The 18,023-nt window shown below is 46.8% G+C and overlaps 1 protein-coding gene across 9 annotated transcripts in view; it reads right to left on the reverse strand.

Annotated features, from left to right (window-relative positions):
* The window catches only part of sgcg (sarcoglycan, gamma), a 600,494-nt gene that overhangs the window by 129,903 nt on the left and 452,568 nt on the right, over window positions 1-18,023 (reverse strand). For all 9 annotated transcript variants that reach the window (XM_067986061.1, XM_067986062.1, XM_067986057.1 and 6 more), the window contains one exon: window positions 10,008-10,127. In XM_067986061.1, the coding sequence (XP_067842162.1) occupies window positions 10,008-10,127 (120 nt within the window). The remainder of the gene's footprint in view (window positions 1-10,007; window positions 10,128-18,023) is intronic.

Below are 18,023 nucleotides of genomic sequence, written 5' to 3' on the forward strand. Positions count from 1 at the left end.
CCCTGCAATCCCAATATCAATTTTCCATACCACCCACTCTTGGGCCCTGATCTGGAATGAAGTAGCGGGTGCGTTGGAGGTGGGGTGGGGGGGGGCTCCGAAAATCGGTGAAATCCCGAGCGGGTTTGGAAACCGGCTCCAACCCACAGACATCTGGGTTCCCCACTGACACGTCAGGGTACGTGTGTGCGTCACGAATGCAGAAGCCTCACCAGCAATTAAAGCTGGCGGGATGATACTTAAGAGAGTTATTTAGAGAGTTGAAGTACTTGAAGTACTTAATTTTGTGCACATTGAGGCAGGGGTTCGATTTTCAAACATCCTCAGTGTGTTTCCCTTGCTGTGGGAAACACTCCATGTTAAGGAGACATGTTTCAGCCAGCAGCCAGTTGGACATTCAAATACTTGTTTGACAGATGGGGGATAAAGGGTGAGTTATTGCAGCAGGGCACTCAGTACTTTCAGACAAACTTTTGGCTGGGAGATCTTTGTGTTTTCACTGAAAATTCTTAGTTTCCACTCAGAATTCTTCTGTTCACAGATATTTACCAACTTTTCGGACCCCCTCAAACTGACATCATCAGGATGGTGGGGTGGGGGGGAGTGAGTTTCCAGGTGGTCGCAGACATCTGCAGACTCCTTCATGCTGAGCTGCTCCCGGCTGGGCCTGGCGGCATCTCATTACCCATCGCAGTTAAAGTGACCACTGCCCTCAACTTCTTCGCCTCCGGATCATTCCAGGGTGCCACCGGGGACATCACCAGGGTCTCTCAGTCGTCCGCACACAAGTGCATAAAGCAGGTCACCGACAGCTTGTTTTGCAGGGCCTCGCAGTATGTCAACTTCCCCATGGGCGACCTCAGCCAGATGGAGAGGGCAGTGGGATTCCACTCTGTGGCTGGCTTCCCACGGGTGCAGGGTGCAATCTATTGCACCCATATAGCAATACGAGCACCTCCACATGAACCAGGACTTTTCATCAACAGAAAGGAGTATCATTCCATCAAAGCTTAGCTTGTTTGTGACCACCGCAAAAGATTCCTTTACATGTGCGCCAGATTCCCTGGCAGCTGCCACAATTCCTTCATTCTGACGGAATCTAACATCTTTCCCCTCTTCCACGCACCAAATATCCTTAAGGGCTGGCTCCTTGGGGACAAGGGATAGCCCCAGCACACGTGGCTCATGACACCTCTGAGGAACCCCAATACCGAGCAACAGTGTCGATATAACGACAGCCACATCACCACCAGGCCTATAATTGCGCATGCTATAGGGCTGTTCAAGATGCGATTTAGGTGCCTTGATCGTTCTGGAGGAGCGCTTCAATACACACCAGACAGAGTTGGACGCATTATAGTAGTGTGTTGTGTCCTGCACAACATGGCACAACAGAGAGGGGTGTCGCTTGAAGAGGCCACATCCACATCTGCCATCCATATTGAGGAGGAAGAGCAGGAGGAGGAACTCAATGGGCACAGCAGTGGCTCCCCTGGCTGCTCGTGAGGCCAGGGAGTCACTGATATGTGAACGGTTCTCCTAACATCAGAAAGTGTGACGAGTCCAGTACTCAGACCACCTGGAAAGAGTAGCGCCCACACCAGGTCGCCCACCCCTCCCTGCACATAACAGTCCTGCAACTACACATATACTCACTGTAAAGTGACCCAATGGGTGGCATCAAGTATCGCCGTTCATGGTGAAGCTCACGAAAGGGCTCTATCACAAAAACCAGTGAAGAATGGGCAAGACGTGGCAGTAGTGATGAGAATGATAATGTTTAATGTGACTTTAACAAAAAACAAATATAAATGAAAAACATGACCGTCTGTCAGACACCCTTCGTGCTCACAAATCCTTAGGCTTTCTCTTCCTACCGCTTCTATGTGGTGCATCCCCTGTGGCTGCAGCAGGGGTAGTGGCAGGTTGCTCATGTTCATGTCCTGACTGCTTAGACACTTTGGGCCTATGCCCTCTGGGTTTTGGAGCCCATGAGAGCCCTCCAAAGACTGCTTCACCTGCACCTCTGCAGGTGCAGACTCGGCCACCTGGAGAGGAGGCAGCATTGAGGGTACTGGTTGAGAAGGGGGCAATGGGTGAGAGGTGGGAGCGCTTTGAATGGCGTCCCCAATTCCATGTCCCCTTTCGCCATCATCCATCTCCTGGACCAGGCCTACATCACTCCTACCATTCTGCTGGAGAACAGTTTGGAGGACGTGTGTGATGCCTTGGAAGCCCAATTGTAAAGTTTCTGTCTGCCTGTTTAAGGCAGCAGAATGTTGGTCACCCTGAGTCCGAACGACCATTGTTAGGGCCTGAATGGACTCATTTGTGAGCCGTGCTTGAAGCTCGACGGAGGCTAGCCTTCTCTCCATCGCAGACATTCCCGCACTTACCTGCAACACTATCTCAGAGAATTGCTCACGTTCCTGTGACAGTATCTCAGACATTCCCTCCCGTACCTGTGCCACCATTCTACTCATGCAGGAGTTAGACTCCTCCATCCTCTGCACTATTCAGGAGAGTGTGCGTGGCACCCGTTCCAGTACCTCGCAAATGTGCTGCTGTCCCTCGATCATTCTCCTTTTAAAGGATGGTCCCCGGGATTCAGCATCTGCGTCCAGCTGAGCAAAGCCTGGAGAGGAGTGTGCCCACTGACGCGGACTCTCCACAGCTGCCCCTGCCACCAGTGTCTGCTCGTGCTCACTTGTGTGTGGTCACTCACCAGGTGCCAATCCAATTAACTCACTACTAGGACCCACTGAGGTGTGAGTTTCTGTGCTGGTGGATGGCACGCTAAGATGTGACGGTGCACCCTCAGATGCCGGCAGCTCCTCTGAGGAATCGCCCTCTGCCATCGTTGCGGTCGTTGAAGGGCCTGTAAGAGGACAGAAGGCAATATTAAGCATCATCACAGATGTGTCATGTTGTGATGAGTATACTGAGGTGTTGAACATGCCAAGCATTGTTAACATCAATTCATATTGTGTGTGATGAATGTTAAAGTTGTGTCACCAGACGTTTGTGGGGTGCCAGTCTTGCCGTCCCCGACGGACAGGCACTCGAGGGTGCGGCTGATCTCCAGTGCCGCCTGCTCGGTGTTTGTGAGGACCACCACTTGTTGTGGCCCCCTCCAGTCTTCACCCTGTCGTGTGGCATTTTGCGCTCTATTCTCTTAGAAGGGGAGAAAGAACAGACATGTGAGTGAGTGATGGTGAAGCGGCCAACTGATGAATGCATTGCTTTGGGTGAGGCTGACCGTGAAAGAGACGCATCAGAGGATGAGTCTGAGACAGAGCCATCACATTGGATGAGGATTGGGGTTAATGGTAGTGGTGGGGTGACTAATGGGGAGGTGAGGAAGTGAAGGTAAGTTGAGGATGAGCCATAAGTGGGTGTGAGGAGTGATGTGATAGAGAAATGTTGGCAGTTCAGAATGAGTTGAGGGGGGGAGCGGTGATGTGGAAGACGGAATGCAGGAGAATCAGTAAGTGTCACTTTTGCTGACCTAGTTAGGTCATTGAAACCCTTCCTGCACTGGATCCAGGTGCGGGAGATGTTGCTGCTGCTGGTGATCTCGTCTGCCACTTCGAGCCAGGCCTTCTTGGTGGCAGAGGCAGGGCACTTCCTCCCGTCTGTGGGGTAAAAGACTTCCCTCCTCCTCCTCACCCCGTCCAGTAGCTGCTGCAGTGAGGCATTGCTGAACCTTGGAGCAGCCTTGACCCTGTGCTGCTCCACTGTGATTTCTGGGTCTTTGCTCCAGCAAAAGCCTTTGGAGCAATGGCCCTTTAAATAGAGCTTCTCAGCTGACAGCCTGTGATCTGGGTGCGCAGTCCGCCCACAGCGCAGCTTTTGGACGGCAAACCTGGAAGCCACGTTCAGTAGCACCAATTCACTTGTGATTGCATGTGAAATGGACACATTTTATTAGTCGGGTTGCCCATGCGCCCATTCACCCCCTCCCCCCTGCTGCCATGTCACCTCCATTCTAAAATCGGGGCTTTGATACCTCTGTAACAATTAGTGCCAAACTGTGGCCACTTTTATGCTTTGGGCCTGTGCCCTTGAGAACAAGGTTGAAACTGTCCTAATTATCTGACTCTGGACCCTATCAGCTGAACAGAGGAAAACTTCATCCTATCGATCTTGGCTAGATTTGAACCAGGTCCCAGAGGTCAAGGATCAACATCCCAAAGTGCCATCTCGTTGGTGTTACATGTGAGGTAACAGTACTTTGCCTGTAGCTTAATATCAATAGACAATTGCAATGTACTGATTACTGCTCGATTTTTGTAAAACATCATTTACATTTCCTTTTCACAAAGTTGAAAAATCACTTTTTTGAAATCTCTTAAATTCTCTGCTTGCACAAACAAAACCCAATTTACCAGGTTGCAGTATTAAAAATTTATTTTTGAAATTACAATTGTCCTATTTACTTTTTGAATTCCTCAAATTGGATATTCCATAATAAAGTCAGCAAGAGCAAGATTTCTTTTCAATGACCAATAACACACTTCCACCAGGAAATTAATAAATGCAGCTGAACAATGCTATGGTTTGAATCAATCACCTTTTCCTGTCTGGTTTTCATATTTTATGACAAAAGTCTTGTTTATATCCCATGAATACCTGATAATTGCCAGCACAACTAATGCTCCAGTTCTATAGCAGCTACAGCTTAGCATTAGTACCTGCTTTAGAAGAGTGGAAGTGGGCAGCATTGAGTGGGTACTGCCCATGCCCAGCTTGCACTGCTTTCTAATCATGGGACAGCCAAACTCTATGCACCCTGTGATTAAGGGGGTGATTTCAAACCCCAAGAACGGGTGGGTTGGAGGGTGGATGGGAGTTGAAAACAGCTGTTTTTTTGGGTCGTGACCGCAAAATTTTCGGACTTTGCATTCCCGGTGGGAAGCCTGTACTTTTCCGCGCTGACGTTAAACCCGAAAATAAAGCCGGGTTGCGGTCATGACCCAAAAAACAACTGTTTTCAACTCCCAAGCCCCCCTAACCCACCCGTTCTTGGGGTTTAAGATCACCCCCTAATTGTTTGCACAGAGCCCTGGTCAGTGTCATCCAGTTTCTGATGAAATTTCCAATGTTAGAAAACGGGCAGACGGGTGAGTCAGTTTTTTTTATGACATTAGAAAATGACTCCTGGGCTTCCTTAAGCTTTAATTAGTGTGCAGGCTGGCGCAGTGCGAGATTATCTGCTCCCGGTGTACCCACACCCAATGGAAAATTTCAATCCGACATTGCTTGTACTACAATTTTACTGACATTCCTACATCCATGTGTAGCAGAAATCACAGCCCCGATTTTAACTCGGGGCAGGTGGAGAGTGGGGGTGAACAGCAGAACTCTCTGACATCGCCAGGGTGAGGCCTGGATGATTTTAACTCCCAGGCCTCCTCCTTTTAATATGATTGACGGTCTGTCCATCTGATTGCGTTGGGAAACTGGTAACCTGCCCATTTTCTACGTGCAATTTTCAGCAGGCTGCCCGACCTATTTAAAGCGGGAATGTACCTCTTAAAGCATAGTTGCAGTCCCTGCTTTCATATTTCGTTGGAACAGTGTGGACAGAACTCTCGTCGCAGTGATGAGTCAGAGGGCTCGATCCAAGAAACTGACTCTTGGCCTGTACACCCTATGTGCTGAGTTTGGCCTCAATCAAGCAGCTCCCGCCCTCCCCCCCCACCTCTTACCTGCTGTTTTCTGATAGGCCCAACTGCTGCACCTCTTCCTGCAAGTGTTTCTGCATCCAAATGAAACTAGCAATAATAGCACCCATGGTAAGCATAGAGAGCTTACTGAGGGTGATAAGGCAAAAAAGCACAAAAGAAACGATTTGGAAGCTGGAAACTCTCCTGGCAAACCAGGCAGCAAAAAGGTCCTATGATCCACTGACTTGCAGCTGAGTGCTCCTTGAAATACAGCGTAAGTGGCTTTGAGACACCAAACCCCTTGAGTTTTACTGGTGGGCCAGACTCTGGGTGGGATTTCCGTGATGTTTAGTTAATTGAGGTCTTAATTGCGTCATGAGACCCTGATTTTAATGTATTCATGAGGTCCTCGCCTACTTGTGGCGGGCACCTGTCCCCAATTAAAAAACTATGTGGTTAAAATAGTGGCAGGCAGGAGCGTGTCAGGAACGCAGCACTAAGTGCACAACCGCTATTTTAACCCAGCCCATTCCCGTCGGGCGGGCAAGGTTAAAATCGGGTCTTTGTTGACCAGATATTCTCCAAAGCTGTTAAATATCAAATGCACATCTACCTGTGGAGCTTCTGCCCATCACGTGACCCAGGGCAAGCAGTCAAGTTTTCAACTTGGCATCGGAGAAGGCCTTTTGGTTGATAGACAATATTTGGTAAGGTTCTACACATACTCGGCTTTCTAGGTCAAACAATGTCAACACTAATAGTTGTACAAACCAGCAGTGCTGATAACATGAAAGAAAAATATTAGCTAATGCTACAGACTTTAGATGTGTCTTTTTTTTAATAAAGTTTTCTTATAGCATATATTTTGAATCCAGAACTTTACTGGGTGACCTTGAGCAGTACGCATCAGCCATGTCAATTTGTATTCAGTTGTGAATAACTGTGTAGAATTATGCCCAAGGTAATTTGCAAGGGAATATTGCACACATACTATTTTACTATTCATTCTGGGAAATGCCTCTTATGATTAATTTAGCATGGGGCCATTTATTGCTGACTTTAACTTGCAATTTTGAAATTTAGCAATTATGTTTATTTTCTTGTCAACTGATAGAATTAAGAAATACTCCCTCTGCAAATTTTAGTGCATGTTTCAACAAAATTTTTCAATTATTCTGCAATTTTACCGATCTTCTTGTTGGCCTAAGTTCTGCTGTTAATATTATTAACCATAAAGCACATTCCGCTTAATTTATTGAAGGAACAATTAAAAACAATATAGAATGCAGAATGAGTAACCAAAATATGTGGTGCTCACTTTTGCTCAAATTCATAGTTACAATTCTGTTTTGTCTCTTAACTTTAAAAGTGCCAGCGGGTTCAGGAAAAGTTCTGTCCCCCTGGGCTGGCCAGATTTGTTTTCATCATGATGCTGAAATATAAATTTAATATTGCAGAAACAAAACTATTCAAATAAACAGAAATTGCTTCAGTACTATAATATCGGGCCAGAAATCGCTCCTGAAATAATAGTGGAGCTCAACAGCGCTCTCAGTTTTTAATGGTGAATTGAAGGAGCAAGTTCCCGTGTTTGTATATGTGCAGTAAAACATAGAAATCGTGAACTTGCTCCTAGTGGTTCACCAGCGATATGACAACTTCAAATTAAAGGGCCATCGCACACTGCAATCAACAAAATCATTGAAAAACTGCCAATTTGCTTATCTGCCCAGCTGGAAAGTAACTAATTACACCACCAAACAGGTACGCTTAAAAGTAGCAGGTCTAAACTAAGTTTTAAAATTTTGGTTAGTCTTAATGACTGCCAAATAATGAAAAATTTAATTTAAAAAATGTGGAGTCTCATATTACTCTTTATTTTAATTGTTTTTGGTCACTAAAAAAATATATTTTTTTATTCGTTCATGGGATGTGGGCGTTGCTGGCGAGGCTGGCATTTATTGCCCATCCCTAATTGCCCTTGAGAAGGTGGTGGTGAGCCGCCTTCTTGAACTGCTGCAGTCGGTGTGGTGACGGTTCTCCCACAGTGCTGTTAGGAAGGGAGTTCCAGGATTTTGACCCAGCGACAATGAAGGAACGGCGATATATTTCCAAGTCGGGATGGTGTGTGACTTGGAGGGGAACATGCAGGTGGTGTTGTTCCCATGTGCCTGCTGCTCTTGTCCTTTTAGCATTAAAAATATTTAAATTAATTTTTTTTTTTCCCTTCTGTCTCTTTAATTCAATTATTTCTTTGGCTTTTTATCATAAAAAATTATTTTTTTTATTTACAATGACATCCAGAATACTAACTATAAATGAATGAAGTCTGCTTGCTTCCTTGAGCAATGCAGCCTGAATCTGTGGGCATGACTTCTGTTCATGACAGATTTTGTGGGCGTGTCTTCTCCTCACAGACGTTTCCAGCCGCGCTGCAACTCACACAGTGCAGAGGCTGGGTCAATAGCGCGTGGTTTTGCTTAAAGTTCAAATTCAAGCAATTGGATGCCACAAAGCCCGCAGTAATTATTTTCATTAATTAAATTCTCAGGAGCTGCGGTGAGCATCGCCTCGCTGCTCTGCGCGATTTCTGGCCCAATAACCTTAAATGCTTACATTAAACATCACATTTTAGAAATTAATTTTTTTCTTACATTATCAGCAATTTTTTCCTCCTGCTCATAGTGCCTGTCAGTCCACCTGCATCTCGGGCACCTGCTGCGGCATACTGTACTGGGACTGGGGTGGGGTATATTAGAGCCTCTTAGTAAAGATAAAGTGGTGCCCCTTTGTAAGGGGGCTCCTAATGGCAGTTACTTGGATGGGATATGGTGCCAGCTGCAGTAATTCAGTCAAGAACCATTTTTTGAGCATGAACTTAGACAATAAATGTTGGCAGGCTTTTTGACCATGGGGCTTAGTCTGATACTGTTATGACATGCACATTCTAGCAGCAGTCATTGGATAGGGATCAAGAGTAGGAACCTTGGCTGATTTTTTAACTTCACTAGCTCAGGGGATTCATCCAATTGTCGTACCCTTATCATTGCCCTAGCTGAAACCAGCTAACTCAGCACAGCCTAGAGATCTAACCTGGGACCTCCTGCTCTGTATGGTTCAGTAATACACCATTTAGTACACGTATCCACAGAGCCAGCATGGGAGCCTGCCTTCTAGTATTTCCACATTCTTACATAAGAACATAGAACATAAGAAATAGGAGCAGGAGTAGGCCATAAGGCCCCTTGAGCCTGCTCCACCATTCAAAAGATTATGGCTGATCTTCTACCTCAACTCCACATTCCTGCCCTATCCCCATATCCCTTGATTTCCTTAAATATCCATCGATCTCAGTCTTGATTATACTCCACGACTGAGCATCCACAGGCCTCTGGGGCAGAGAATTCCAAAGATTCACAACCCTCTGAGTGAAGAAATTTTTCCTCATCTTGGACCTAAATGGACACCCCCTTATCCTGAGACTATGACCCTAGTTCTAGACTCTCCAGCCAGGGGAAACAGCCTCTCAGCATCTACCCTGTCAAGCCCTCCAAGAATTTCATACGTTTCAAAGAGTGACTGAGTGATTGAGTTTGAATCAATGTATAAGACTGGAGCATATCCACATTATTTGTAATTCATTAATCTCCATTGTCACTAATGACGATACAAAGATCGGCTAGTCTTTGAAGCTGACATACATTTGATTTTGTGAAGCAATATGATAAGTTCTTCCACTTTATTTAAAAAAAAATTGGACAATGTTGTTAACGTGTGTAAAACAGGGTTTCCGCCGCACTTTCGGTGAAGTTACGGTGGCGGGAGTGGGAACAGCTCCAAGGAAATTCTGGGCCCTAGTTTCTGCCTCAGCCACTCGCCCTGAAAGTGAATTCCACAGCCTCACTACTCTCTGTGTGTAAAAGAAGTTTCTCTTGCTTGCCGTTCTAAACCTCTTACATTTAATCTTGTATCTATGAATTTAACCCTGAAATTATTGCCTGAAACCAACATTAAGTTGTGTCACTAAAATTGTATAATTCCAGCATCACTCTGGTTGGGAGGAGGGGGACACGGATGCTCCGATTTTAGCGGGGGACGGGAACGGAGCATGTGATGACAGAAGTGGGCGACGAGTCCGTAAGTCTATATACACAAGTTCTTTCTTTCTTGCGATTGGATTGGCCTAACCATCATGGGGACATTTCCTGTGGATTTTCCTCCTCTCCGTAGTGCTTACTGTTCTTACCTTACCTTAAGGAGTTCAGAATTTTAAGCAGCTGATATAATTTGCATGCCTACTACCTTGCCTTCTTGTCAGCAGTTTGTAATATTCGATACCTGTAACTCGAAGTCTATCGGCGCCAACCACCACCTCGTTTTCATCCGCAGAAAACAGCATTTTGCCTGTGTTTGAGTTGACTTCGAAATGTTTTCCGTGGGCTTGCACTGTGCTGGGTCCTTGAGCCAAAAGATAAACAATATCAAAATAAAAGGAGGTCGTGACATATGAAACAGTCCTAAAGAAAAGAAAATCAATATCAAATCACCTTGTGAGGGATTTTGAGAATGCTTCAAGAATGTTATTGATGTATTTTGAAACAAAAGGTGAAGTTTTAACTACAACAGATGTGTTTGAAAAGTTTCTATTCTCTTCCTGTTTCTAGGGTGTTCCAGACACTTAAATGTACAAAAAGCTACAATTTTCAAAGGTGAACACAAAAGAATTTTTGAGAACAGAGTAGATAAAAAAAGGCAGTGAAATGATCTGTAAAACAATTTTATAGTCACCTAAACTGCTCTTACTATAGCATAAGTTGAGAAAAATAGTCAGGAAATATGAAACTTGAGAAATGGAGAGACACTTGGTAATCTTCGGCAGATGTAGACAAAAGAAAAGCACAAAAGCTTACCAAAACATTACATTTCTCCAAAAAGTAATTATTCTGTGCAATTTACAATCCTTTTTCCAGCTCCACTTTATTGAAAATATGGACCTTTACCTTCCCCGTTATTCTCTGTAAATCACTCCAGCTGGTGTTAAAAATAACCTCTGCCTGGACTGCCATGTTGCCTTCATTTTGTGGTAGTCAATGGTGCCCACTGGTATAAGGTGTTGGCACTCCACATGGTACATTATGGATAGTGGGATGTGGACTGGAGTTCCTGAATCTACACATTGTGGGTTCATGATCTCAGCCATCCCAAAAAAATCAGTGGGAGAGCCCCTCAGGCTATTTTAGTCACAACAGAATTACTAGAACCCCCTAGAGAAACATTGCTAGCGGAGCTGCTGTGTCAAGTGCATGGTATGGGAAATAAAAAGGGAGAAAAGAAACACTGTACTCTCTTCTCCCTCCCCGTTAATAATTTATATCTGTGACATTAGGGTGCCCTGACTCAAAGCTAGATGCAGCTGCTCAGACTGCAGTTAGTGTCTACTGTAAATAATCAGTTTGGGACCTGAATCCCTGAGGAACAGAAAAATGAAAATTGAATGAGTTCAGCTGCAGGCTAGTCAGAGTGAACTGCCATGTTTGGATGGATGTGACTTTTAATAGGCATCACTCTCATTCATTTCATCCAGCGTTCCTTCTGCCTCTACTCCCCTTTAGAATCCCCTCCTAAAGGTACTTTCACACAGCAGCATGTTTCTTAGCTGAGCTCTTCTAATCAGAATGCATTCCAGCACAACCAGCTGTCTTTTCTTTTATTCATTCATGGGATGTGGGCGTTGCTGGCGAGGACGGCATTTATTGCCCATCCCTAATTGCCCTTGAGAAGGTGGTGGTGAGCCGCCTTCTTGAACCGCTGCAATCCGTGTGGTGAAGGTTCTCCCATAGTGCTGTTAGGATGGGAGTTCCAGGATTTCGACCCAGCGATGATGAAGGTACAGCGATATATTTCCAAGTCGGGATGGTGTGTGACTTGGAGGGGAACGTGCAGGTGGTGTTGTTCCCATGTGCCTGCTGCTCTTGTCCTTCTAGGTGGTAGAGGTCACGGGTTTGGGATGTGCTGTCGAAGAAGCCTTGGCGAGTTGCTGCAGTGCATCCTGTGGATGGTACACACTGCAGCCATTGTGCGCCGGTGGTGAAGGGAGTGAATGTTTAGGGTGGTGGATGGGGTGCCAATAAAGCGGGATGCTTTGTCCTAGATGGTGTTGAGCTTCTTGAGTGTTGTTGGAGCTGCACTCATCCAGGCAAGTGGAGAGTATTCCATCACACTCCTGACTTATGCCTTGTAGATGGTGGAAAGGCTTTGGGGAGTCAGGAGGTGAGTCACTCGCCGCAGAATACCCAGCCTCTGACCTGCTCTTGTAGCCACAGTATTTATATGGCTGGTCCAGTTAAGCTTCTGGTCAATGGCGACCCCCAGGATGTTGATGCTGGGGGATTTGGTGATGGTAATGCCATTGAATGTCAAGGGGAGGTGGTTAGATTCTCTCTTGTTGGAGATAGTCATTGCCTGGCACTTGTCTGGTGCGAATGTTGCTTGCCACTTATCAGCCCAAGCCTGGATGTTTAAAGGCAAATGATTTGCACAACTCATCCTCATCTACAGTAGATAATATTACAGATAATAATAGATAATAATATTTGGGAACAGGGTACTGAGTTAGACGATCAACCATGATCATTTTGAATGGCGGAGCAGGCCTGAAGGGCCGAATGGCCTACTCCTGCTCCTATTTTCTATGTTTCTATTACAGGACAGACGATGTAGCCAGGTGATTTTAGGCTGTGGCTTTGTTCCTAATTAAAGGTGTCAATCCTTTAGTAAGATGTAAATAATTTTTGTAAGAGTCGGATTCAAAGAAGTGACTTCCTAAGAATCTCCAAGTTAATTTTAATACAGAGAAAGTATATTTCATGCTTTTTGTTGGTATTTTATAGAACACAATCTTTTCAACAGAATTATGGGGGTGGGGGGAGCATTTCGAGTTCATGCTAACATTGAGGAGGCTTGCTCACCAATTGCACACATTGGGAACTGTGGGTGCGTTGCTCACAATTTTCTGCCCATTCCAATCAATTGGACAGAAAGTGGTGGACAGTGTGCCTGCAATTTTCTGATCTGTGCACTCAGAAGGCAAGACTTCCTGCCAGCAGAGCAAACTTGGAAAATTGCCTGTGTGTTATACAGATGAATAGTTTTTCACACGGTGAAGAAGTGTATATTGGTATGAAGATATATAAACCATAAAGTATGCCTTCAAATATCCGATGTGTTTATATTTGCAGAGCTGGAATTTTAAATTAAGTAGATATGAACTATGTGCTCTGTTTGATTGAATTCACTTACACAAAGGTTCAATTATGTGTGATGAAGAGCTTGGAATATCCTATACAACTGGGATTCGGTACACAGATGGAATTCTAATGGTTTGGAATAATCAATAAGTTCACTGCACAGAAAGAACTTGAAAAATAACCTTTTTATATACAGATGCTGGATAAAACATGTGGGGGCTAAATTGGGCCCCGTGGCGCTCGTTGTGTTAGCGCTACGTGGACTCCTAAGCCCCGAAAATGGCGTCAGAGATACGCACGCACACTTCCGGTGTGGCGTGCGCAGGACGGCATCTTGGTAAAGGCGTTTCCGCACGTGCGCCGGCGGCATGTAAAGTAGGGAGATTATGATGTTAATCAGTGTGCAACACTGATTCGAAGAAGCTGGTGCCATTTTCGAACTCCCTTTTCCAGCCAACGCACTGTCCTAACCTTGCACAGCTGAACAGGAGTTAAAGGGTGTAAAAGATACCCCCCACCAACGCTATTTAAAGGGATCATGCAGGAGCTACAGGTTAATTGCTGAATTAGTTATTCTGGCTGCTGGTACAATTGTGGGTATTTGTGGAAGTTTCCTATACTTGGAGAAAGCTGCAATATTCTATAGAGAATGGTCTGACTGGTCGTGCAGTACTGTTAGTGGCATTTCAAATAGTGTGCTGAACAAAGTTGCTGCAAGACATGGGTGGCCTGCTAGAGCTTCCTCTGGGAATTTAACATGACTGGGAGTGTACAGACAGGCCATGAAGTGCAGGACAAGCTGCCAGAAGAGGGGGGGGGGGGTGGGGGAGGAGATGCAGGTCACTCAGCAGGAGGCCATATCCAATGAGAGCCTTCATGAACCAATTCTCTTATCTCAACTTCAGCGACAACCAGTGCATCCAACAGCTGTGGTTCACGAAAGAGGTCGTGACTGAGATTTGTCAACTGCTGCAGCCACAACTGCAGCCTCACAGCAGGGCAAGGACAGCATTGCCTGCGGCTGTCACGGTAACCGTGGTGCTTAATTTTTACAGCTCTGGCTCCTTTCAGGCTGCTGCTGGAGATATAAACAACATCTCGCAGTTTGCAGTGCACTGATGTATAAGGGAGGTCACGGAGGCTCTGTATGCACTCAGAAACAGATTCATCACATTCCCTCTTGCCAGATACAAGCTGCAGGAGCGAGCATGAGGGTTTGCTCGTATTGCAGGCTTCCCCATGGTGCAGGGTGCCATTGACTGAATGCATATTGCCATGCGTGCTCCACGTGAACTCGGCCATACTCATGAACAGAAAGGGGTTCCACTCCCTCAATGTGCAGCTGGTGTGTGACCACACGCAATGCATCATGCAGGTCAATGCCCGCTATTCTGGCAGCAGTCATGACTCCTTCATTCTGCGGCAGTCCAAGGTGCCACCTATATTTCAACCAGCACAGCAAGTCAAAGGCTGGCTACTGGGCGACAAGGGTTATCCCCTCATGAAGTGGCTCATGACTCTGGTCCGGAACGCACGCACACTTGCACAGCAGGCGTATAATGAGAGCCAAGCTGCCACATGGAACATCATCGAGCACATCATAGGCGTCATCAAGAAACGCTTCCGCTGCCTGGACCGCTCTGGAGGAGCCCTGCAGTACTCAGCTGAGCGGGTATCAAGATTTGTCGTTGTATGCTGCTTGCTGCATAACCTCGCCATTATGAGGAAACAGCCCTTGCCACCGCCTATCAGGTGAGAACCTGAGCCAGAGGAAGATGCGAAGGAGAAAGTGGAGGAGAAGGAGGAGGAAGAGGCAGGGAGGCAACAAGGTAGACAAGACCTGTCTGCCAGGGCTCTGCAAGATCACCTGTTTAATGAGCGACACCAGTAACCTCAACCACACCTCCCCATTCACCAACAGTCCCACACTCCTTACCTTTCCTCTCTCACATGACCATCAAATCATCCTCCTTATGATTACACATCACTTCCTCCCTCAGCTCATCGCAGAAATGAAAACTAACACCAAATGCAAATTCAAATCCAAGTTTATAAATTAACACATGAAATAATTCAAACAAAATTAGGCTATTCACCCTTGTGCATTCCCTTAGTGTCTGTTGTTCGTGTGCTTTTATCTTTCCTAGGGCTCCTACGAGGTGCATCCCCAGTGGCTGGAGCATGGGTGGTGGAAGGCTGCTGACCTTCAATTGAGGAGATTGCAGATGGCCTTGGAGGATGACCTCGAGCAGCTCTGGACCAGGAGGACCCAGCTTCAGACTGCACGGTGATGGCCTGGACTGCAACAGTCTGGCCTGGATGACTGACAGGCAATAGCAAGGGCGCGGTGGAGTGGCAGGGGTGGGAGCAGGAATGCTGTCATCCTGAGAGAGGAGAGCAGGTTCGTCTTCCATGGCACTACTGCCACTCTCCCGGGGCGGCACCTCAGCAATCCTGGTGATTTGCTGGAGAACAGATTGCTGGACTGCTATGACGTCCTGGAAGCCCCATTCCACAGTGGAATCTAAAGCCATGATAGCATTAGATTGAGCTTCCAAGGCAGCAGTCTGACCTTGGATGGCAGATGTTCGTGCTGCAATGGAAGCTGTGACATTGGCCATCAGACCTTGTATCATGGTGGGTTCCACAGGTGTGCTGATGGAGGTGACCACCCGTTCCGTGTGGGAAAGGATGGGCTCCAAGCTATCCGCAGAGCCATGTGTCAAGTTGGAGTGGGACTCCTCCAGGCCCCTTGACATTGCGTGGAGGTTTTCTGGCAAGCTTTCCAGTGCACCAAGCATTTGGTTGTGTACGCCCATCAGCCTCCTTCTGTAGTCTGGCCCATCGAAGTCATCATCTGATTCCTCGACAGATGAATTTGTGTGCGATCTCGCCCTTGTGCAAGCTGGCACCTGCGGTATCCGTTCCCCCTTCCCTGGCTCCTGCGCACTTGTGCCCGGCGTCTCGCCACATGCAGATCCCTCCTCTAACCTAGCCTCTAAAGTACACACGGTGAGCTGGGTGGCTGCGAGTGTAAGATCGAGTGACGGTGTATCTGCATCATCACTGTCATCTTCTTCTGCCTCCTCTGATGGTGTCAGTTCCAGTTCTTGGGTAGCTGCAATGACAAAGGGGCATGGGTTGAGTTGTGGTGCGGGGAGAGGAGAAAGTAAGACGTGCTTGCTCACACCATCTGCAGCACGTGAGTCAGAAGAGGTTGTGGGCTGAGGGAGAAGTGGGGAGCGAGAAGGAGGATTAGGTGCAGTGACCCCCATCATCAATACTTCCACCACTGCCAGTGGCCAAGGCCGCAGCGACAACCTGCCCAATCATCAACAGCGCTGTCTCCTCCATGGGGGTGAGGACGTGAAGGCGTGCCTGTGCTCCCCCAGTTCTTTCCTGCTGCCTAGTGTTGTGTGCCATCTTCTCCTGCAAGAAAGAGGGAAGTGTGTCAGCGCGTGTCCTGCAAGATGTTTGGGTGATGTGGCTATCATGGTTGAATAGCTGCCAGTGTGTGTGACCTGTAAGTTGTGGGTATGTGGCTTGCAAGAGCGGTAATGTGTGAGGGTGGATGCAGCATCTGATTTGAAGAGTTGCATACCGATGGAAAGAGTTTGTTGGTAGGTGGGTGATGGGGGGGCGTAGTGTATGGAGCAGTAGATGAGGCTAGTGGTGCAGTTGGTAGGATATGCCACTTGACATTTGAAGACACTCACTTCGACCACGCGTGTCAAATCATTGAACTTCTTCCTGCACTGCATCCATGTGTGTGGGGAGATGCTCCTGGCATTCACCTTGTATGCCACTTCTTCCCACTGCCTCCTCACCATGTGTCTGGAGGGCCTCCTGCCCCCCTGCGGATAAAGGATGTCCCTCCGTGCGTCCACCTCTTCCACCAAGGCCTCTATAGCATCGCCCGAGAACCTTGGTGCACGCTCTCGCACAGGCCCAGCCATTCTTCAGTATATTTCAGAACAGAGTTAGTTGTCACACCAATTCCAGGTCTCCCTGCAGCCACAGTGCACCTCCCCTTTAAGAGATGCAGACTGCCTTTAAGTGGTGCTAGCCGCTCCCGATATCGGGGCTCCCCGCTGGTCCGTGCAGCCAATCAACAGCGCAGTTAGCGCTGGCTGCACGCAGCAATCACTGCAATCGCCAGGCAGCACGAATGTTACATGCTGCCTGCATCTCAACGAACAGGCACGGGTTAATCGCGCGCCGCGATCCCAGCACCTGTTTTCGAGGGTTAACCAATTTAACCCTCGTGCTGTTTAGGGAACTCTAAATAGTCAGTGGTTAACTTCCTAGACCTGCTCCATCACTACTTTGATGAGTTATGACTGTCAATCGGGAAAGGGATTCATTTCCCACGAGATGGTGTTTATAATTTTGTTTTGCAATATCTGGCCTGATGAAGAAGACATCACTACTCCCCCGCTTAGGCCTCTGACTTAAACTGCAATCAGGTCTCTAGGACCCTGCTGCCTTCCTGTGGGTGTCCTGCTCGCCTGCTCAAAAGAGCAAGTTGATATCTGGACACGGTGGGAAGGTAGCGGGGTCATAGTGGGTAAGCCCCTGCCCTTATTTTAACTGCTACCTGCTTGATTTCTGCCAGACGGGAGTTAAAGTCGGGGCCAATATTTCAGCGAGTGAGTGGTCAATCTATGGAACAATCTAGGGAGATGGTGGATGCAGTTAGTATTGATTCAATGAAATGCAAATTAGTTAGATTTCTTTCAGAAAATAACATTTTGGGATACTGTATATGAGTAATTTTGGGATACAGCATACCATTAATTTGAGACATGACTTGTGGTAAGTGTAGCATGCTTGGGAGGAACAGGTGACTTTGGACCTTTGGAGTCCACAGGGAGTGATTATTGATCATTCACTGAAAGATTATAATGATGCAAGGAGTATTACAAACAAAGCTGATGAGCTAAGGGCACAGATGGACACAGGGCAGCATGATATCATTGCTATAATGGAAACCTGGCATAAAGAGGGGGATAATTGGCAGCTCAATATCCCTGGATATAGAGTTTTCAGGCAGGATAGAGTGGTGATAAAAAAGGAGGGGGGGGGTAGCATTATAGGTTAAGGAATC

This window comes from Heptranchias perlo, chromosome 6, assembly GCF_035084215.1.
Source record: "Heptranchias perlo isolate sHepPer1 chromosome 6, sHepPer1.hap1, whole genome shotgun sequence".
Classification (NCBI taxonomy): domain Eukaryota; kingdom Metazoa; phylum Chordata; class Chondrichthyes; order Hexanchiformes; family Hexanchidae; genus Heptranchias; species Heptranchias perlo.